Raw genomic sequence first — 22,921 nt, forward strand, 5'->3', positions numbered from 1 at the left:
AAAAAAAAAAAAAAAAAAAAAAGCATGTTGGTAAAAGATAAAACACTTACCTCAAATTCAAATTTTGAACTTCCAAAATTAATTCTTTGCTTCTGCCAAAAATTATCTGGCTTTATGATTAGTGCAATATGAATACAACAGGGAAATGATTCTTGCAAAATTTTTAATAATGGCTTAATAGAATCCCACTTAGAGCCACGCATATCTACAATTACTGTGAAACCTCGCTTGCAAACCTCCTCACTGTAGGTAAAAAAGAAAAAAAAAAATATGAAGTTAAAATGTGGAATATAATTAAACAAAATAGAAAAAAGCAACACATTATTAAATAGAGCAAAACAAATGCAGACCATGAAAGCTAACGAACAAGGAATGTGTGTATATGTGTGTATATATATATATATATATATATATATATATATATATATATATATACACACATCATATCATAACTGTGCAGTGTTATTCAAGCTATTTTTCCTAGCACTTTATAAATTGACAACTGCGATTCGGCTAATGAAAGCTGCGCATTTCTCCAGTCTGATACAGGTAGCACTGACTGCAGTCTAGCTTTTTGGAAGGACACACCAACTGGTAACACACAGTTTATATATTCCTAAAGCTCTACAATATAAGAACGGTATACAACAAAATATGCTCCATAATAATAGGGAACATTATTTACTAAAATAAATAGAACTGACATCTACTTTGGTGCTTCTAGAGAAGAGAACTGAAGCGCACACAGAACCCTACAGCCTGCACAATAGATTTCTATTGATAACACAGAACTGCACTTCATGCAGTCTAAGTCTAATGAGGTTTTCTATCTAAAACAGGAAAAGATAGACGACAAAACAAGATGACCCTTATGCAGTATTTTATTGAAAAACGAAGTAACTTGTACAACCATGCCATGCATAGCCACTCGGCTTGAATAACACATGCAGTTTAACAGAACTAAAGCCAGAGGTAGACATTTCTAAATGCTCACTTTATAACTTTTTCCCTGTGGTTCATTCTTTTTTTTTTATCCAAAAACTGCAAATATGACCAGCCTTACAGTAAATTTACACAAGATATTTTGATGTGCCACCACATTATTGCTTTAATGGGAAGCGGTCTGTTCAAAAAAATTCAAGGGATTATCCAGGAAATAACTTTTTTTTATATATCAACTGGCTCCAGAAAGTTAAAGGGGTATTCCGCCCCTAGACATCTTATCCCCTATCCAAAGGATAGGCGATAAGATGTTAGATCGCCAGGTCCCGCTGCTGGGGACCCCGGGGATCGCTGCTGCAGCACCCCGCCATCATTACTGTGCAGAGCGAGATCGCTCTGCACGTAATGACGGGCAATACAGGGGCCGGAGCATCGTTACGTCACGGCTCCGCCCCTCGTGACGTCACAGCCCGTCCCCGTCAATACAAGTCTATGGGAAGGGGGCATGGCGGTCGTCACGCCCCCTGTCATAGACTTGCATTAAGGGGACGGGCCCTTGATGTCATGAGGGGCGGAGCCATGACGTCACGCTGCTCCGGCCCCTGTATCGCCCGTCATTACGCACAGAGCAAACTCGCTCTGTGCAGTAATGATGGCGGGGTGCCGCAACGGCGATCCCCGGCGTCCCCAGCAGTGGGACCGCGGCGATCTAACATCTTATCCCCTATCCTTTGGATAGGGGATAAGATGACGGGCGGAGTACCCCTTTAAACATATTTGTAAATTACTTCTATTAAAAAAATCTTAATCCTTTCAGTACTTATGAACTTCTGAAGTTAAGGTTGTTCTTTTCTGTCTAAGTGCTCTCTGATGACACGTGTCTCGGGAAACACCCAGTTTAGAAGCAAATCCCCATAGCAAAGCTCTTCTAAACTGGGCGTTTCCCAAGACACGTGTCATCAGAGAGCACTTAGACAGAAAGAACAACGAAGCTCATAAGTACTGAAAGGATTAAGATTTTTTAATAGAAGTAATTTACAAATCTGTGTAACTTTCTGGAGCCAAAATATATATATATTTATTTATTTAAAAAAAAGTTTTTTCCTGGAATACCCCTTTAAAACAGGCCATACATATATTAGACAAATCCTGATTTTGGCAAGGCCAGACTATTTTCTAATGCGTGTACGAGCCTCCAACAGATGATATCGAGGAAGATGAAGTTTCTGCATTTTGAATTTTAACTAGGGATGCACCGATATATCGGCGGCCGATACATATAGGCCGAAAATAGCTATTTCGGCAAAATGCCGAAACAACAAAAAATGTGGCGATAATGATCCACCTCCCCTGCCCGCCCACAGCACAAGTTACAAACACTGCCAGTGGCAGAGGCACTCGTGGGGCGGTGCAGGGGGGGCCGGCCGCAACATCGGGGGGGGGGGGGGGGGGGGGGGGGGGGGTTGCGCTCTCCGGGATAGGAATACTTCTTTTTATGTGCCCGGGCCGGCTCCCGTGTGTGGCTGCAGACGGGGGCCGGCCAGAGCATATAAAAACTAATATACTGTATACTAAAAACCAGGGGGCCTCCAGCTGTAGTGAAACTACAACTCCCAGCATGCCAGGACAGACTTTGCCGGTACGGGCATGCTGGGAGTTGTAGTTTCACAACAGCTGGAGGCCCCCTGGTTTTTAGAAGTATTCCTAATCCTATCCCGGACATCCCTGTGTCCCGAAAAATCTTTTCGGGACATAAGGATGTCCGCCTGTCACTCACCATTCCCCGGCGTCCTCCTGCGATCCTCCTTCGGTCCCTCGCTTCTCCGCCTCTATGGTCGTATGCACAGGACGTCACTGACGTCCCGTGCGCACAACCATAGAGACGCAGGAGGACCGCAGGATCGTCGCAGGAGAACGCGCGCTGGCCGGGGCCTGGTAAGTGACCGGCGGCGCTTCATCTTCTTGAGTGATCCAGTTACCGCTCCCCGGTCCCCGGCACCTACTGCTATGGTCCATAGGCCATAGCAGTAGATGTGACCCCGGGCCGGAGGAGCGGTGACCGGAACACTGTGGGGGCAGCAGTACAGACATACAGCCTCCAGACATACACTGTATATGGCTGGAAGCTGTATGTCTGTGTGGTGGGGGAACTGGCTACAAATGTGGGGGGAGCTGCCTAATATTGGGGTTGGGGGGAGCTGCCTGATATTGTTGGAGGGGAGCTGCCTGATATTGTTGGGGGGGAGCTGCCTGATATTGTTGGGGGGGGAGCTGCCTGATATTGTGGGGGGGGGAGCTGCCTACAAATGTGGTTGGAGCTGCCTAATATTGTGGGGAACTGCCTACTATTGTGGGGAACCTGCCTACTATTGTGGGGGGGGGGGCTGCCTACAAATGTGGGGGGGGGGCTGCCTAATATTGTTGGGGGGAGGTGCCTACTATTGTGGGGAACCTGCCTACTATTGTGGGGGAAATGCTGACCTAATGTGGGGGAGCTGCCTACTATTGTGAGGAACCTGCCTACTATTGTGGGGGAACTGCTGACCTAATGTGGGGGGGGGGGAGCTGCCTAATATTGTTGGGGGGAGCTGCCTACTATTGTGGGGGAAATGCTGACCTAATTTGGGAACCTGCCTACTATTGTGGGGGGAGCTGCCTACTATTGTGGGGGGAGCTGCTACTATTGTGGGGGGAGCTGCCTACTATTGTGGGGGGAGCTGCCTACTATTGTGGGGGGAGCTGCCTACTATTGTGGGGGAGCTGCCTACTATTGTGGGGGAGCTGCCTACTATTGTGGGGGAACTCTCGACCTAATGTGGGGGAGCTGGCAATCTAATGTGGGGGAGCTGGCAATCTAATGTAGGGGAATCTAATCTAATCTAATGAGCGGAGCGCTGCATTTTACCAGAAGACGGGGAGAAGTCATTTTCAGTATCGGTATCGGTTTCGGCCTGACATTTTTTTTTATTTCGGTTTCGTTTCGGTTCTGAAATTTCCATTTCGGTGCACCTCTAATTTTAACCCCTTAAAGACATCAGATGTACATGTTTGTCCTGAAGTGCTAGTACTTCGCGCACCAGGACGTACATTTACATTCTGTACATGACACGAGCACCAGAGCGGGTCCCAGCAGCTATCAGCAGCAAGGGACCCGCCGGTAATGGCGAACATCAAGAATCAAGCTGATGTCTGCCATTAACTCCTTAGATGCAGTGATCAATAAAGATCACGGCATCAGCAGCAATGTGCCAATTGAACTGGCTAAACTGATCGCCACAGGGATCATCAGATCAGCCAAGATGGCTGACGGAGGTCACAGGGTCTTTTGCCCTAGTCTGACATCGAGCAGACCAGAGAACTAGATTCCCGATAATACTGATCAATGCTATGTCTATGCATAGCACTGAACAATATTAGCAATTTGATGACTGCTATAGATAGTCCCCTATGTAAAATAAATAAGAAAAAAGTGAAAGACCCTCCCCCAATAAATGTAATGTAGTACTCTGGTGAAAAAACTTTTTCCCCTCAGATCAACTAGTTCCAGAAAGTTAAAGGGGTACTCCAGTGGAAAAAACTTTTTTTTTTTCCCCTTTAAATAAACTTTCTTTTTCGATTTCTTTTCTGTCTGTCCACAGTGCTCTTTGCTAACACTTCTGTCAAGTTTAGGAACAGTCCAGAGCCGCATATGTTTACTATGGGGATTTTCTCCTGCTCTGGACAGTTCCAAAAATGGACAGAAGTGTCAGCAGAGAGCACTGTGGACAGACAGAGCACTGTGGACAGACAGAGAATCCAAAAAGAAAATAATTTTCTTTGTAGTATACAGACGCTAATAAGTACTGGAAGGATTATTTTTTAATAGAATGTACAAATCTGTTTAACTTTTTGGCACCAGTTGATTGAAAAAAAAAAAAAAAATGTTGCCACCGGAGTACCCCTTAAAAGTAATTTACAAATCTGTTTAATAAAAAAAAAAAAAAAATAGATCTTAATCCTTCCAGTACTCATCAGTTGCTGAATGCTCCAGGGGAAGGGGAGTTTTTCTTTTCAGTCTGACCAGAGTGCTCGCTGCTGCCACCTCTGTCCAGAGTAGGAGCAAATCCCCAAAGTCCTTCATCATTCTCTCCCCCCCCCCCCCCCCCCCCACCCGGTCATCATCCCGCCCACCTCTGTCATCATCCAGACCCCCCTCATCATATAGATCCCCCTTGTCCCCCATATCATTATCCACATCCCTCATACCCCCCTGTCGTCATCCAGACCCCCCTCTTGTTCTCTACTCACCTCTCCCCGGTTGCAGCTCTGTCGGTCCTTCCCTAGCAGCCGTCCAACATCGCTGCAGGGACCGTCCGACTTCTAGTGGAGATGGTGAGCCGGTTCGGGCCATCCATCTTGACCAAGAGGCCCTCTTCTCCTCTGCAGGCGGGGCCCCAGACTAGGGACAATGCATTGACGCCGCCGCGTAGGGACGCCCCTGACGTCACGGATGTCTGCTGTGCACTGACATCCCTGCACGGCGGCGTCAATGCAGCGTCACTAGTCCAGCTCACCCTCCCTACTGGAAGTCGGGACGGTCCCTGCAGCATAGATGGGCGACGATGGATGGCCCCGGCCCATTCCCTCGCCACCCCCCACCGGTATGCCTGCGATTTTTCATTTAAATTTTTCCCCATCACTCGAGTATAATCCGAGGGGGGACGTTTTCGGCACAAAAAATGGTGCTGATAACTCTGCTTATACTCGAGTATATACGGTATTTAGTTTTAGGACATTGTAGTTTTAATGTTATTTATTAAAGTGTGTGCTGGTGGATGCCATGATGGTAGCCCCTTTGTGATGTGTCACTTCACAACACCTACACAGTTGCTTTATGGCAGGCACAGGGCATAAGTTAAAAGGACATATGCAGTGCTGATAATTAAAAAAAATAACTAACTAATTTGATAGATCTTGTAAAGCCCTATCCAGCAAAACATCTTTGGTCAAAATTGGTTCAGCAGTTTTCTTGTAATTGCCTCCCAAATATCCCTCTGTTTGCAGGGGGGAGGGCAGAAGCTTACAGGAAGTAGGAGAGAAGTAGGAGAGGAGGATCTTGGGAAATGTAGTTCTCTACTTCCTGTAACCTGCTGCTCTCCCCCCTGCACACTGAGGAAATAATAAAGTAACACCCCACTCCCTCCCATATGCATATCTCCTCCCATGCTAATGAGGTGCCTCTCCTGTTTTCAAACTGTGTGTGTCCAGCAGTGGCAAAACTACAACTTCCAGCATGCCTGGACAGCCAAAGGCTCTATTACATATTCTACTTCCATAAAGAATGCCGGACATTAGCTGTCCAGACATGCTGAAAGTTGTAGTTTTGCCACTGCTGGACACACACAGTTTGGAAAACTCTATTACATTTTTTACTACCAAAAAGAACGCCGGACATTAACTATCCAGGCATGCTAGGAGTTGTAGTTTTGCCACGGCTGGAGATACACTGTTTTGAAACCACTGCTGTAATATGTTGAGTGCAGGTGCAGGTGCAGAAGCCTGCAGAATCATCATTGTGGTACCACTATTGTACACTGCTCAAAAAAATAAAGGGCACACTAGGACAACACATGCTAGATCTGAATGAATGTACTAATCGTATGAAATACTTTTGTCTTTACATAGTTGAATGTGTAGACAACAAAATCACACAAAAATTATCAATGGAAATCAAATTTATCAACCCATGGAGGTCTGGATATGGAGTCACACTTAAAATCAAAAGCGAAAAACCACACTACAGGCTGATCCAGCTTTGATTTGGTCTTTAACCCCTTAAGGACTCAGGGTTTTCAGTTTTTGCACTTTCGTTTTTTCCTCCTTACCTTTTAAAAATCATAACCCTTTCAATTTTCCACCGAAAAAAATCCATATTATGGCTTATTTTTTGCGTCACCAAATCTACTTTGCAGTGACATTCATTTTACCCAAAAACTAACGGCGAACAACGGAAAAAAATAAATCATTGTGCGACCAAATCAAAGAAAAAACGCCATTTTGTAACTTTTGGGGGCTTCCGTTTCTACGCAGTGAATATTTCGGTAAAAATGACATTATTCTGTAGGTCCATACGGATAAAGTGATACCCGACTTATATAGGTTTGATTTTGTCGTACTTCTGGAAAAAATCATAACTATATGCAGGAAAATTTATACGTTTAAAAATGTCATCTTCTGACCCCTATAACTTTTATTTTTCCACGTACAGGGCGGTATGAGGACTCATTTTTTGCGCCGTGATCTGAAGTTTTGTTTTGATCGGGCTTTTTGATCACTTTTTATTAATGGTATAAAAAGTGACCAAAATACGCTTTTTTGGACTTTGGAATTTTTTTGGCGCGTACGCCATTGACCGTACGGTTTAATTAATTATATATTTTTACAGTTCGGACATTTACGCACGCGGCGATACCACATGTTTTTCATTTTATTTTTTTATGGGAAAAGGGGGGGCGAGTCAAACTTTTATTAGGGAAGGGTTAAATGACCTTTATTAATACTTTTTTTTCACAGTGTTATAGGTCCCATAGGGACCTATAACACTGCACACACTGATCTTTTACACAGATCACAGGCATGTATTAATACGCCTGTGATCAGTGTTATCGGCGCTTGACTGCTCCTGCCTGGATCTCAGGCATGAAGCAGTCATTCGTCGATCGGACACTGAGGAGGCAGGTAAGGGCCCTCCCGGTGTCCTGTAAGCTGTTCGGGACTCCGCGATTTCACCGCGGCGGTCCCAAACAGCCCGACTGAGCAGTCGGGATACTTTCACTTTAGAAGCGGCGGTCAGCTTTGACCGCCGCTTCTAAAGGGTTAAAACCGCACATTGCCGCGATCGGCGATGTGTGGTATTAGCCGCGAGTGCCGGCCGTTTATGAGCGCCGGGACCGACGCGATGTGATGCGGGGTGCGCTTCATATCGCAGGAGCCGGCGCAGGACGTAAATATACGTCCTGCGTCGTTAAGGGGTTAAAACAAGTCAAAATGAGGCTCCATAGTATGTGTGGCCTCCACATGTCCGTATGACCTCCCGCCAACTCCTGGACAGTCTGTGGTGCAATGTGGCGTTGGTAGATGGAGCGAGACATGATGTCCCAGATATGCTCAATCGGATTCAGGTCTGGGGAATGGGCAGGCCATTCCATAGCATCAATGCCTTCCTCTTGTAGGAGCTGCTGACACACTCCAGTCACATGAGGTCTAGCATAGGCTTGCATTAGGAGGAACCCAGGGCCAACCGCACTAGCATATGGTCTCACAAGGGGTCGGAGGAGCTCATTTTATCTCTGCCTGTAATTGCAGTCAGGCTAGCTCTGGCAAGCACATGGAGGGCTGTGCGGTCCCCCAAAGAAATGCCAGCACACGCCATTACTGACCCACCGCCAAACCGGTCATGCTGGAGGATGTTACAGGCAGCAGAATGTTCTCCATGGCGTCTACAGACTATCAAGACTGTCAAATGTCCTCAGTGTAAACCTGCTTTCAACTGTGAAGAGCACAGGGCGACAGGGGCAAATTTGCTGATCTTGGTTATCTCTGGCAAATGCCAAACGTCCTGCATGGTATTGGGCTGTAAGCACAACCCCCCCAATCTGCGAATGTCAGGCCTTCATACCACCCCCCTCGGAGTACGTTTCTGACCGTTTGAGTGGCCACATGCACATTTGTGGCCTGCTGGAGGTAATTTTGCAGGGCTCTGGCACTGCTCCTCCTTGTACAAAGGCAGAGGTAGCGGTCCTGCAGCTGGGTTGTTGCCCTCCTACGGCCTCCTCCACATCTCCTGGTTTACTGGCCCGTCTCCTGGTAGCGCCTCCATGCTCTGGACACTGAACTGACAGACACAGCAACCCTTACCACAACTCGCATTGATGTGACATCCTGGATGAGCTACACTACCTGAGCCACTTGTGTGGGTTGTAGACTCCGCTCATGCTACCACTAGAGTGAAAGCACCGCTAACATTCAAAAAAGACCAAAACATCAGCCAGGAAAAATAGGAACTGAGAAGTGGTCTGTGGTCACCACCTGCAGAATCACTCTTTTATTGGGGGAGTCTTGTTACTTGCCTATAATTTCCACCTGTTGTCTGTTCCATTTGCAAAACAGCATGTGAAACTGATTGTCAATGAGTGTTGCTTTCTGAGTGGACAGTGTGATTTCACAGAAGTGTGATTGACTTGGAGTTACATTGTGTTGTTTAAGTGTCCCCTTCATTTTTTTGAGCAGTGTAGTAAACACCAAATAGTGTTTTCCAAACTGTGTCTCCAGCAGTGGCAAAACTACAACTCCCAGCATGCCTGCACAGTCTTTGGCTGTCCGGACATGCTGGGAGTTGTAGTTTTGCAACAGCTAGAGACACCCGGTTGGGAAACATTGGTGTAGTCTGAAATCCACTTGCTGTCCCACTAGAAGCTCAAACTATTGTTCTGCCTCTCCCGACTGTTTTACACTGCAGCGCTCCATCACATCATAGTTAGGCCCTTTTCACACTGCCGTTGTGTTCAGTTGTTAACGGCCATAAGGCTCCCCTTTCAGCCTTTAAAGGTAGTTAATAATAATTGGTCCAGACCGATCCGATTGACTATAATGGGGTCCATTGGATGCCATTATTTTTGGTAGCTAATAGAGGAAGAAAAAGATGGCTATTGCAGAAATTTTTCTCCCGCTATTCTCCTAAAGGGCGTCACACTGCTGTGTTCTAACAGCAGAGTGAAAGTAGCCTTAGACTCTTAGGTTAAGTGTCTACTTGGTTTTTTGTGTTGCGTTTTTTGGGTAGAAAAAAAACGCTAGAAAAAACGCCAGTGCAATTTCCTGCGTCTGGCGTTTTTTCATTTGTGTGGAAATTTTTTTTTTTGGTACCCAAAATTTGTTGGGTAGCCAAAGAAAAAAAATAAAGGATACAGCAGTGATGGAAACATTTTTTATTAAACAAAACGTATATATTTTATAACAACATTTTTATAATTTTTTAATAAAGTGCGTGTTTCACTTTTTTTTTCTCTAGTTTTTAGGTAGTACTACTACCATCTCGCATCTCTGCTCTGTACTCCGGCCAGTGATACGAATTGATCATCATTCATATTTTATGGGAGAAAACGCCAGGATTTTGACAAAAAAAAAAAAAAAAAAAAAAAAAAAAAAAAAAAAATCGCCAGTGGCTCAACATGCATTACCAACGATCTGAAAAACACCAAAAGGATAATAAAAAAAACACCAAAGTGAAAAACGCCAAGTGGAATAAGAATTTAGCGATCTCTCATTGATTTAAAGCTAACATCTGGACTCTGCGTGTTTTGGTCGAAAAAACGACATGCGGCAGAATTGGCGTTTTTTCTTGGCGTTTCCCTCCCCCCCCCCCAAAAAAAAGTGGAATTTCAGCCTTATAGACAATGGAGCTAAGCTACACTCACAAACCGTAACTTTCACACTGCCGTTCTGATACAGCAGTGTAACGCCTGATAGGAGAATAGTAGAGAAAAAAATACAACAATATCCATTCTCCCGCTATTCGCCACCAAAAATAATGTCGCCTGACGGGCCCCATTAAAGTCAATCTGATCAGTTGGGACCAGTTGATGCCAGTTGTGCTCCAGTCTTGCTAACTGCCTTCCAGGATCGGATCATCATTGGCGCTCATGGAGCGCCTGGTCCGGGCCCGCAGGGACATCCCTGTGTCCCGAAAAATCTTTTCAGGACACAAGGATGTCCTGGCGGTTACCTCTCTGCGGCAGCCCCTGCGTTAACTTTAAAAACGCAGGGAAGTCACCGACGTCCCATGCGTGCACCCATAGATGAAAAGCAGAGCGGAGAGGAGCAGTGAGGAGGGCGCACGCGCATGGTAAGTGACCAGCGGCACGTCATCTTTAGTGTTCCGACCTCTGCTCCTACGATCCCGGCACCTACTGCTATGGCCCATAGGCCCAGGGATGTGGAATTCCTATCGCCCGACACCCGGGACATGCAGTTCCGGGCGCCGGGCAGGTGTATTTTTCCGGCCCTTAGCCCGAAGCAGGGCCGGACCTGACAAGCGCTGCGGCACTCTGCAGACTGTATGGAGCGGGCTCCCGACTCGTGCCCGTTCCATACTCTGCAGCCCCAGGCTGTGGAAACACCTTTAGGTGTTTCACAGGAATAGCAGCAAATTGAAGGAGAAAATTCAAAATCTTCATTTTTTGCATTCGCATGTTCTTTTAGACCCAGTTTTTGAATTTTTACAAGCGGTAAAAGGAGAGAAATCTTCCTAAAACGTGTAACCCAATTTCCAATACCTCATATGTGTATGTCAAGTGTTCGGCGGGCGTAATAGAGGGATCAGAAGGGAAGGAGCGACAATGGGATTTTGGAGAGTGAATTTTGCTGAAATGGTTTTTGGGGGCATGTCACATTTAGGAAGCCCATATGGTGCCAAAACAGCGTACAGCAGTGGTCTCGGACCTCCAGCTGTTTCAAAACTACATCTCCCAGCATGATGGGAGTTGTAGTTTTGCAACATCTGGAGGTCCGTAGGTTTGAGACCACTGGCGTACAGTATAGCGTTCCTTCGCCGGCGGCCCCCAAAAAAGAGGAGGGCGGCAGTGCTTGCGGGTGACATCTGTGAGTAGTACCCCACTGGGCTGATAATTTGGGGGGGGGGGGGGGGAACAGAACAGCACTGGCGGGTAACATGATTTGGTGGGGGTGGGGGTCAGAAAAGCGCTGGCGGGTAACAAATGATTAGTTCCCCGATGTGGGGACAGCGCAGCGCTGGGCTGATAATTCATTCCCAAGGGGGAGGGGCCCAACCGTTATTGCGGTATGGATAAAATTCATATCGAGCAACCCAAACATTTCGGTATGAACCGGTATACCACCCAGCCCTATGTGTGGCCGTCCCTAACCTGTTGCCTCAAATGCACACCCCGCTCAGGTGGAGAGAGAGCGCTGCGCATTTGAGGCAACACAAAAAGTCTCCAATAATAGTGACTCAGTAACACATGACCAGTTTTTTGGAAAAAATACCCCCAGAGGTTTTATCATTTTTTTTTGTTTGTTTTTTGTTTTCAGAAATTTTTTTTGGGGGGGGCAATTTAGTGGTTTTATGGGGTTACAATTTGGAATGTACTCTGGACTTGGTACATTGGGGTCAAATTATGGAAAATAAAAATGAAAAGGGAAAATTTTGTACTGCATGGAAGTGTGATACTCCCTGAAGCAGTTTTTAATGCAGAGGCCCGGATGATCGGGGCAAGTGTGACATTGAGTGATGGTATCCTTCTGTATCCCCCTCCTGTGACACACACTGCATTTTTTCTGGGTTTGTCCCTTCTTTCCAGTGTGGGGGATCTCACCTGGAAAGTGTTGGCCTGGGACGATCCTGGCGCCATTTCCAGTTTCTTGGGAAGTTCGGCCTGCTCTTTCCCGGTCAGCAACGATCAGGGCCTTTAGGACTTCTTCTTGGAACTGGAGGAATGTCCCTGTGCTGCCAGCGTTCTGGTACAGTACAAAAGCATTGTACATGGCAACCTGTACCAAGTAGACCGCAACTTTCTTGTACCATACACGTGTTTTCCGCATGGCGCTATATGGCTTCAGGATTTGATCAGAGACATCAACTCTCCCCCCCCCCCCCCATATGCTGATTGTAGTCCAGAATACAATCAGGCTTGAGGACCGTTGTTGTGGTACCTCGCACAGGTACAGGTGAGCTGCCGTTGCCATGAATAGTGGTCAGCATAAGGACATCCCTCTTATTCTTACACCAGACCAGCAACAGGTTTTCATGGGCAAGGGCATGGGACTCATGCTTGGGCATAGGTGTCTGCAGAAAATTTAGAGGGAGGCCTATCTGATTCTTGCACACGGTCCCACAAGCGGACGTGGATCTGGCGGCAAGGGATGTGAACAGAGGGATGCTGGTATAAAAGTTGTCCACGTACACGTGGTAACCCTTATCTAGCAATGGGTATACAAGGTCCCAAACAATTTTCCCGCCAGCGGCTGTCCGGGCATGCTGGGAGTTGTAGTTTTGCAACAGCTGCAGGTCCGCAGGTTGAAGACCACTGACCTAGACAATGCCCGGGCTGCAAATATTGAAAAACAAACTTAAACTTACCTTCGTCCTCCGTTCCCCCATTGCTAAGGAACCGGCCTCACTGTCCTCCGCTGTTATCGCTGCTTCCTGGTGTTGGGACGTCACAGAGCCTTCAGCTTATCACCGGCCGCATCGATGTCCCGCCTCTGCCGATGATAGGCTGAGCCCACTGTGATGTAAGAAGCCAGCCGGCTTCTTACATGACAGTCGGCTCAGCCCATCATCGGCCGAGGCGGAACATCGCTGCGGCCAGTGATAGGCTGACGGCTCTGTGACGTCCCAACACCAGGAAGCAGCGATAACAGCGGAGGGACCACCAGGCCGGTGCCTTAGCAACGGGGGAACGGAGGACGAAGGTACGGTAAGTTAAAGTTTGTTTTGTAATACCCTATTTTCAGCCCGGGCACAGGAATAGATACAGCACAGCGACCGATCATTATTTTGGGGGGGGGGGGGGGAGAGAGAAGCTGCGCTTGCGGGTGACTAACGATTATTACCCCGATGTGGGGTGCTGGGTTGATAAACCGGCGGGCGGGGGGGGAGGGACGTTGGGCTTCAGAGCTGCGCCCAACACATGATAATAATGGGGGGCGGAGTAAATACTGTTGAAACGCCATGTTGTTTAATGTGCATACCGTACTGTAAATAAGTAAGCCCTACCCTGAAAATAGGCCCCAGTGTGTTTTTTGTGGCTAAAAGTAATATAAGACCTGGTCCTATTTTCGGAGAAACACGGTAAAAAGGAGGAAGAGACCCCCAAACTTTAAAACACAATTTCTCCTGAGTAATAAAATACATCATATGTGGACATAAAATACTCTGTGGTCGCACAACAGGGCCCAGGAGTGAGAGCACACCATGAACATTTGAGGCCTAAATTGGTGATTTGCACAGGGGTGGCTGATCGATACAATGGTTCTGACAAGCGCAAAAGAGAAAACACCCACATGTGACCCCATTTTGGAAACTACACCCCTCAAGGAACATAATAAAGGGTACAGTGAGCCTTAACACCCCACATGTCTTTGTCGAATTTTCGTTAAAGTTTGATGTGAAAAATGAAAAAAGATTTTTTTTCACTGAAATGCTGGTGTTGCTAAATTTTTCATTTTCACAAGGATTAATAGATGCAAAAGCTTACAAAATTTGTAACCCAATTTCTTCTGAGTAAGGAAATACCTCATATGTGGACGTAAAGTGCTCTGCGACTCACTACAATGCTCAGAAAAGAAGGAGCTAATTTTTGGGGGAATTGAACTGAATTTGGCTGGAATTGAAGTCCATGTGCATTTTACAAAGCCCCAAATGCTGCCAGCACAGTGCCCCCCCCCCCCCACATGTGACCTCATTTCGGAAACTACACCCCTCACAGAATGTAAAAAGGGGTGCAGTGAGCATTTACACCCCACAGGTGACAGATTTTTTGAACAGTTGTCTGTAAAAATGAGAAATTTATTTTTCATTTGCACAGCCCACTGTTCCAAAGATCTGTCAAACGCCAGTGGGGTATAGATGCTCACTGTACCCCTTATTAAATTCCGTGAGGGGTGTAGTTCCCAAAATGGGGTCACATGTGGGGGGGTCCACTGTTCTGGCTCCATGGGGGCTTTGTAAATGCACATGGCCCATAACTTCCATTTCAACCAAATTTTCTCTCCAAAAGCTCAATGGCGCTCCTTCTCTTATGAGCCCTGGAGTGCACCCGCAGAGCACAATACATCCACATATGATGTATTTCCATACTCTAACTGAATGGTATTACAAAATTTTAGTGTGCTTTTTCTCCTATTCCCGCTTGTTAAAATGAAAAATTTGGGGTCACACCAGCATTAATAAAATATAATAAAACTAATAAAATATAATGGTAACTGCACGGTCAATGGCATGAACGGAAAAAAATTACCAAAGTCAAGAATTGCAAATTTTTGGTCACTTACAGCAGAATAAAAAAATAAAAAAATTTTTTCATAAAGTCCTATCAACACAAAATAGTATAACTAAAACCTTAAGACCACGGCGCAAAAAATTAGCCCTCATACGTCCCTGGGGACGGGGACGCTGCAGAACCGTCGGCGTATCACCGGCCGTAGCGATGTCCCACCCCGGTCGGTGATAGGCTGAGCTCAGTGTCATGTAAGGAGCTCTGGCCGGATTCTTACATGACAGTGGGCTCAGCCTATCACAGGCCGGGGCGGGACATGGCTACGGCCGGTGATACGCCGATGGCTCTGCGGCGTCCGTCTCCAGGAAGTGGAATGACGTCAGCACTGCCCGACCGTGAGGCCTGTGCCGGACCAACGGGTGCTTGTAGGAAGATATGTATGAGTTTAATTTTGTTTATTTTTGAGGCCCGGGCACATATAAATGTGTACCACTGCAGTTGTCCTTTAAACATACACATTTTCATACAAAAATGTATCATTTATTTTTTTTAAGTAGGAAAATAAAACAAAACCTTTAAGTTTAGTATCATTCTAATCATATTGACCTAGAGAATAGATATAATATCTCATTTGTACCAAAAAGTGCACTGCATAGAAACAGAAGCCACCAAAAGTTGATAAACTGCTTTTTTTCCCCCAATTTCTTCCCACAAATATTTTATTTTTCATTTTGCTGTAAATTTTGTGGTAAAATGATTTATGTCATTATGTACAGTTGGTCACGCAAGAACTAGCCATTATATGGGTCTGTAAGTGGAAAATCAAAAAAGTGTTCTGGCTTTTAGAAGACAAAGAAAAAAAAAAGTGCAAAAAAAAATAAAATAAATAAACCCATGGGGTTAAAGGAGGTCTCTAGCTACATTCCCGCTTAGTTCTATTATAATCTCTGTGAAAGCAATACAGGGTAAACTTACAGGTTTAGAGGTTATGAAGGTAACGATAACAGCATTAAACCCCCAGAATGATGACCACACACCCCATCACCACCCTTTTCCGTAGATTTAGTGAATATTGTGTGGGAGTTGATGTACCAACTGCTTTTCATCTTTTTGTGAAAAAAAAAATTTAAATTCATGAAAATTTTGAAAATGTAGCATTTTTTCTATCTCTGAAATGCTCTTCCTTTTGTAAGGAAAATGGACAAGCCAAATAAATGATATCAAAGTCCTGAGAAATATATTCTAATATATATATATATATATGCAAATCATAAAATGTTGCAGTATCTTGTAATACCTTTTTTATTGGACTAACAGCATTTTGTAGAGACAAGCTTTCGGGATTCATCCCTTTATCAAGTCCAGAGCAAATGTAAGCTCACAAGTAGAAGACACAGGTTACATCTCACAAATATGCAGGGGTTAAGACAATAGATGTGGAGAATTCACACTAAGATGGGCCAAAAGATGACAATTTATGGCCCATCTTAGTGTGAATTCTCCACATTTATTGTCTTAACCCCTGCATATTTGTGAGATGTAACCTGTGTCTTCTGCTTGTGAGCTTAGATTTGCTTTGGACTTGATAAAGGGCGGAATCCCGAAAGCTTGTCTCTACAAAATGCTGTTAGTCCAATAAAAAAGGTATTACAAGATACTGCAACATTTTATGATTTGCATCGCTGGACTAATACGGCTACTCAAATTTACTAATATATATATATATATATATATATATATATATATATATATATACACATATATATATATACACACACACACACACACACACACACACATATATATACCAGGGATGTGGAAATCCTATCGCCCGATGCCCGGGACAAGTAGTTTTGGGCGCCGGGCAGGTGAATTGTTTATAGATTTTGCACTATCGGGCTAGCAGGGACAGAACGACTTCCCCCTTATTTTTCTTTAATGCCGTGTGAGGCGCAGGGGCGGATACAAGTCTGCACCTCACACCGGCACTCAGGGTGTATGGAGGGGGCGGCGGTGTGAGGTGAGATTTCCGAGCCCCCAGCTGATTTCAGTAGCCGGGGGCCGCTGCTCAGAGCCCCCCCAGCCGGTGTGAGGGGATCTCACCTCACCTCCCCTCCGCTCTCCGAAGTTTGCCGAAGCTAGAGCGGGAAGGAGCGAGGGCAGAGCCCGAGGACGGTCTGCAGGAGAGGATGAAGCCACGCCCCCTCATCCCCTCCCGGAGGATGGAGAGCACAGCTCTGAACACAAGACGACAGGGGGAGAATGAGGATGTACACAGCCCCTCCCCTGCTCTGTCTACACAGGACCTCGCTTATCACGGGGAGGTTTCAAGTTTTCACGGGGGAAAACACAGAGCAGGGGGGAGGGGAGAGGACGTGTGTGAGGAGACATACTGAACTGCACAGGCTGGGGATTTCACCTCACACCGGCATGTATGTATGTATATATGTAAGTATATGTATGTATATATGTAAGTATATGTATGTATATATGTAAGTATATGTATGTATTGTATGATTAGGGGGGGTGTATCAGCGGCAGGTGTATGTATGATGTATGCATATGTATGGTGTATGTGTATATATGATGTGTGTATGTTGTCTGTATGATGTGTCTATGTGTGATGTGTGTATGTAATGTATGATATAGGGGACAGCAGCCCGGTGTATGTATATGTGTATGTATGATGTGTCAATGTGTGATGTGTGTATGTAATGTATGATACAGGGGGCAGCAGCCCGGTGTATGTGTATGTATGATGTGTGTATGGTTGGTGTATGGTTGGTGTATGTTTGATGTGTGTATGTAATGTATGTGGGGGGGCAGCAGCAGGTGTATGCATGATGTGTGCATATGTATGGTGTATGTGTGTGGTGTGAGTGTATGTGTGATGTGTGTATATATGATGTGTGTATGTGTGTATGTAATGTATGATGTGGGGGGGCAGCGGCGGGTGTATGTATGTATGTAATGTATAATATAGGGGCAGTGGCTGGTGTATGTATATGTGTATGTATAACATGTATGCATGTATGTTTTGTACAGGGCGGACTGACAAGTGCTGCCGCCAGTTGTGCCATCTAATTTTTATTAATTTATTTTCAGTTGCTTCTGGCCACCTGCACTAAATTGCACCACCAGAATCCCGCCCTTCATACTCACCCGCTGGCCAAGAGCCCCACGGATGCACGCAAACACGCCCGAACCAAAACTACAACTTCCAGCATGTTGCACCATAACCTAAACTGTAGAACTATAAAGTGTAACATCCTGGGAGTTGTAGTTTTGGTTCGGGTCAGCTGCAGAGCCATAGGCTCATCAGGGCATGCTGGGTGTTGTAGTTACTAACTGTAATTCCTAGTATTCCTTGACACAAACCAAAACTACAACTCCCAGCATGTTACACAATAACCTTATATAGATATATATATATATATATATATATATATAAAATTTTGATTCACATATACAATATGTCTCCTTTATGTTAGCATCAGAAAGTTGACATGTTTTAATTTTTTGAAGACATCAGAGGGCTTCAAAGTATAGTAGCAATCTTCACAAAAAATTAAAACCAGGGACCAGTTCAGTTTGAAGTGGATTTTAGGGGCCTCTCTGTAAATCTCCCATAATGGACCCCATTATAGAAACTGCAACCCTCAAAGTATTCAAAATGACATTCAGAAAGTTTGTTAACCCTTTAGGTGTTTCACAGAAATAGCAGCAAAGTGAAGGACAAACTTCAAAATCTCCATTTTTCCTCCATCATGTTATTGTAGCCCCCTTTTTTTATTTTTTCATTCTTACAAGGGGTAAATAAGCCTCCCAAAATTTGTAACTCAATTTCTCTTGAGTAAGGAAACCCCTTATATTTGGATGCTAAGTGCTCTATGCTATGTCGCATTTAGACCAGAATTGACCAATCATGGCGATCACAATTAAGGGGGGGGGGGGTTCCAGGGCCCCCTCAGAAATGTACTAAGATGGTTGCTGTTAGATAACAGCAGCTATCTTGGTCCTATCACCCACGGGGTGTGGCGGTGATTGGAAAAAAGCCAGAGCATACCTGGTGCGCTAAAGCCCAGACGACAAGGGCGCATATGTACATCTATCGCCATTAAGTCTTTCTCCAATGTTGGAGGCACAGTTATGAAAAATTAATATAGCACAATAATAATTTTTCTAAATCCCTTTCATTTTTATTTTGCCACCAAAATACCATCACCAAGCGCCTGTTCTTTCCGCCACTTTTAACTGTGCATTAGGAGACGGAGCATCCTACTTTGCCTCCATAGTAGTTGTCCTATTAATGCTTGTTCCCTGCATTATAGATTGACTGTTGTCAGATTTTGGCACAAGATATGCAATGAAATTTGGCCACAATTTGTTAATATACATTAAAGCTGCAGACTAGACAGGATACAACTGTATCCACTTCAGAACTAAAAGCACTAAACACCTACAGTTTTGCAGTCACAAAATGCAAACACAAATAGTTATATTAAAGGAGTATTGCAGCCTTAGACAACTTATCCCCTATCAGCAGGATAGAGGATAAGTGTCTGATTTCAGGGGGACCAAACACTGGGACCCCTCGCGGCATTCCCCATGCTGGATGTGTGTCGACTGCAGCATGACGCCGTGGCCAACATGCCCCCCTCCATGTATCTCTATGGGAGAGGCGAAGATGCAGCATTTATGCATCCCTGCCTCTCCCAAAGAGCTAAATGGAGTGGGCATGTCTGTCAACCTCTTCAAGTCGATGACACAAGCATTAGCCGCGTAGAGCTGCTGCGGATCCAGGTCCCTGTAGGGAAATCGCAGGAGGTCCCTGCGATCTGACACTGATCACCCCAAGTTGTCTAAGGCTGCAGTACGCCTTTATCATCATAAAAAGGGTAATACAAACTTTATATTTCAGTTTAATAGATTAGAAAGTTGCTGAACTTTTCATTTAGACACTGATTAAGCTTTGATAATTTACTCTAGAAAAAAAAATCTTTTAAAAGCGGTTAGCCTTAACCCCTTAAGGACACATGACGTTCTCATACGTCTCCATTTCCGAGTCCTTAAGGACACATGACGTATGAGAACATCATGTGTTTTACCGGCCCCCCGCAACCATCTGGAGTGGAGCCGGTGCCCGATGCCTGCTGAAATCGTTCAGCAGGCATCGGGGCATATCGCCCAGGGGGGTCATTATGACCCCCCATGTCGGCGATGGCCGCAGATCGCTGGACAATTCAGTCCAGCGATCTGCGGCGGATTCCGGGTCAATCGGGTCTCCAGTGACCCGGAATTATTGGCTGAACAGCCAGAGCCAGCAGGGGTGAAGTGGCACTGGTGCCACCTCACGATCGCCCTGATTCGTCGGCCGGATTACCGGCCGACCAATCAGGGCGCCTGCTGCGGGTGTCACTCCCGCAACCCGCTCCGCCCCTCTTCCGGAGGACGTGAGCGGGTGCGGGACGTGCACCCCAGGTGCTGGGGACCCCGATCCCCGGCGTCAATGTTGGGATCGGGGCCCCAGGAGCAGCGGCGACGAGGGACTGACCTGTGCGGCGAGGATCGTTGGAGGCGAGTGACAGCCTCCTGCTGTTGCTTAGCAACAGCTCCCAGCATGCAAAAAGGGCATGCTGGGAGCTGTAGTTATGCAACAGCAGGATGCAGACCATCACAACTCCCAGCATTCCCTTATGGGCATGCTGGGACTTGTAGTTTTGCAACAGCTGGAGGCACATTCTTTCTATGGAAAAGTGTACCTTCAGCTGTTGTATAACTACAACTCCCAGCTTGCACAATCAGCTAAAGTGCATGCTGGGAGTTGTAGTGGTGCATCTGGTGGTTGCATAACTACAACTCCCAGCATGCCCGTTGGCTGTCGGTGACTGCTGAGAGTTGTAATTTTGCAACAGCTGAAGGCACACTGAGTTAAGTAGCAAACCAGTGTGTCTCCAGCTGTTGCATAACTACAATCCCCAGCCAAAGTAGTATGCCTCCAGCTGTTGCATAACTACAACACCCAGCATGCCCTTCCGCTGTCCGTACATGCTGGGGGTTGTAGCTTTTGCAACAGCTGAAGGCACACTGGTTGCAAAACACTGAGTTTGTTACCAAACTGTGTTTCACAACCAGTGTGCCTCCAGCTGTTGCAAAACTACAACTCCCAGCATGCACTGATAGACCGTACATGCTGGGAGTTGTAGCTTTGCAACAGCTGGATGTCCCCCCCCCCCCCCCCCCCCCCAATGTGAATGTACAGGGTACACTCACATGGGCGGAGGATTACAGTAAGTATCCGGCTGCAAGTTCGAGGTGCGGCAAAATTTCTGCCGCAGCTCAAACTGCCAGCGAGAAACTACTGTGAACCCCCGCCCATGCGACTGTACCCTAAAAACACTACACTACACTAACAAAACATAAAATAAAAAGTAAAAAACACTACGTATACACATACCCCTACACAGCCCTCCTCCCCAATAAAAATGAAAAACGTCTGGTACGCCACTGTTTCCAAAACGGAGCCTCCAGCTGTTGCAAAACAACTACTCCCAGTATTGCCAGATAGCCGTTGACTGTCTAGGCATGCTGGGAGTTTTACAACAGCTGGAGGCACCCTGTTTGGGAATCACTGGCGAAGAATACCCCTATGTCCACCCCTATGCAAGTCCCTAATTTAGGCCTCAAATGCGCATGGCGCTCTCACTTTGGAGCCCTGTCGTATTTCAAGGCAACAGTTTAGGGCCACATATGGGGTATCGCCGTACTCGGGAGAAATTGCCTAACACATTTTGGGGGGTATTTTCTGCTATTACCCTTTTAAAAAATTTTTGGGAAAACAAGCATTTTAGGTAAAAAAAATATATATTTTTTTACATATGCAAAAGTCGTTAAACACCTGTAGGGTATTAAGGTTCAAATTACCCCTTGTTACGTTCCCCGAGGGGTCTAGTTTCCAAAAGGGTATGCCATGTGTTTTTTTTTTTTGCTGTCCTGGCACCATAGGGGCTTCCTAAATGCGGCATGCCCCCAGAGCAAAATTCGCTTTCGAAAAGCCAAATGTGACTCCTTCTCTTCTGAGACCTGTAGTGCGCCAGCAGAGCACTTTTCACCCCCATGCGAGGTGTTTTCTGTATCGGGAGAAATTGGGCTTCAAATTTTGGGGGGGATTTTATGCTATTACCCTTTTTAAAAATGTCAAATTTTTGGGAAACCAAGCATTTTAGGTAAAAAAATATATATATTTTTTTTACATATGCAAAAGTCGTGAATCACCTGTAGGGTATTAAGGTTCACTTTACCCCTTGTTACGTTCCCTGAGGGGTCTAGTTTCCAAAATGGTATGCCATGTGTTTTTTTTTTTTTGCTGTCCTGGCACCATAGGGGCTTCCTAAATGCGGCATGCCCCCCAAAAACCATTTGTCGCTCCTTCCCTTCTGAGCCCTCTACTGCGCCCGCCGAACAATTAACATAGACATATGAGGTATGTCCTTACTCGAGAGAAATTGGGTTTCAAATACAAGTAAAAATTTTCCCCTTTTTACCCTTTGCAAAAATTCAAAAATTGGGTCTACAAGAACATGAGTGTAAAAAATTAAGATTTTGAATTTTCTCCTTCACTTTGCTGCTATTCCTGTGAAACACCTAAAGGGTTAATACACTTACTGAATGTCATTTTTTTATAATGGGGTCTTTTATGGGGTATTTCTAATATGAAGACCCTTCAAATCCACTTCAAAACTGAACTGGTCCCTGAAAAATAGTGAGTTTGAAAATTTTGTGAAAAATTTCAAAATTGCTGCTGAACTTTGAAGCCCTCTGATGTCTTCCAAAAGTAAAAACTCGTCAATTTTATGATGCAAACATAAAGTAGACATATTGTATATGTGAACCCAAAAAATATATATTTTGAATATCCATTTTCCTTACAAGCAGAGAGCTTCAAAGTTAGAAAAATGCAAAATTTTAATTTTTTTCATAAAATT

The 22,921-nt window shown here is 45.4% G+C and overlaps 1 protein-coding gene across 4 annotated transcripts in view; it reads right to left on the reverse strand.

Moving 5' to 3' along the window:
• TRIO (trio Rho guanine nucleotide exchange factor) overlaps positions 1-22,921 on the reverse strand; it is a 748,009-nt gene that overhangs the window by 665,176 nt on the left and 59,912 nt on the right. For all 4 annotated transcript variants that reach the window (XM_056520137.1, XM_056520140.1, XM_056520138.1 and 1 more), the window contains exon 4: positions 51-243. In XM_056520137.1, the coding sequence (XP_056376112.1) occupies positions 51-243 (193 nt within the window). The remainder of the gene's footprint in view (positions 1-50; positions 244-22,921) is intronic.

Source organism: Hyla sarda, chromosome 5, assembly GCF_029499605.1.
Source record: "Hyla sarda isolate aHylSar1 chromosome 5, aHylSar1.hap1, whole genome shotgun sequence".
Classification (NCBI taxonomy): Eukaryota; Metazoa; Chordata; class Amphibia; order Anura; family Hylidae; genus Hyla; species Hyla sarda.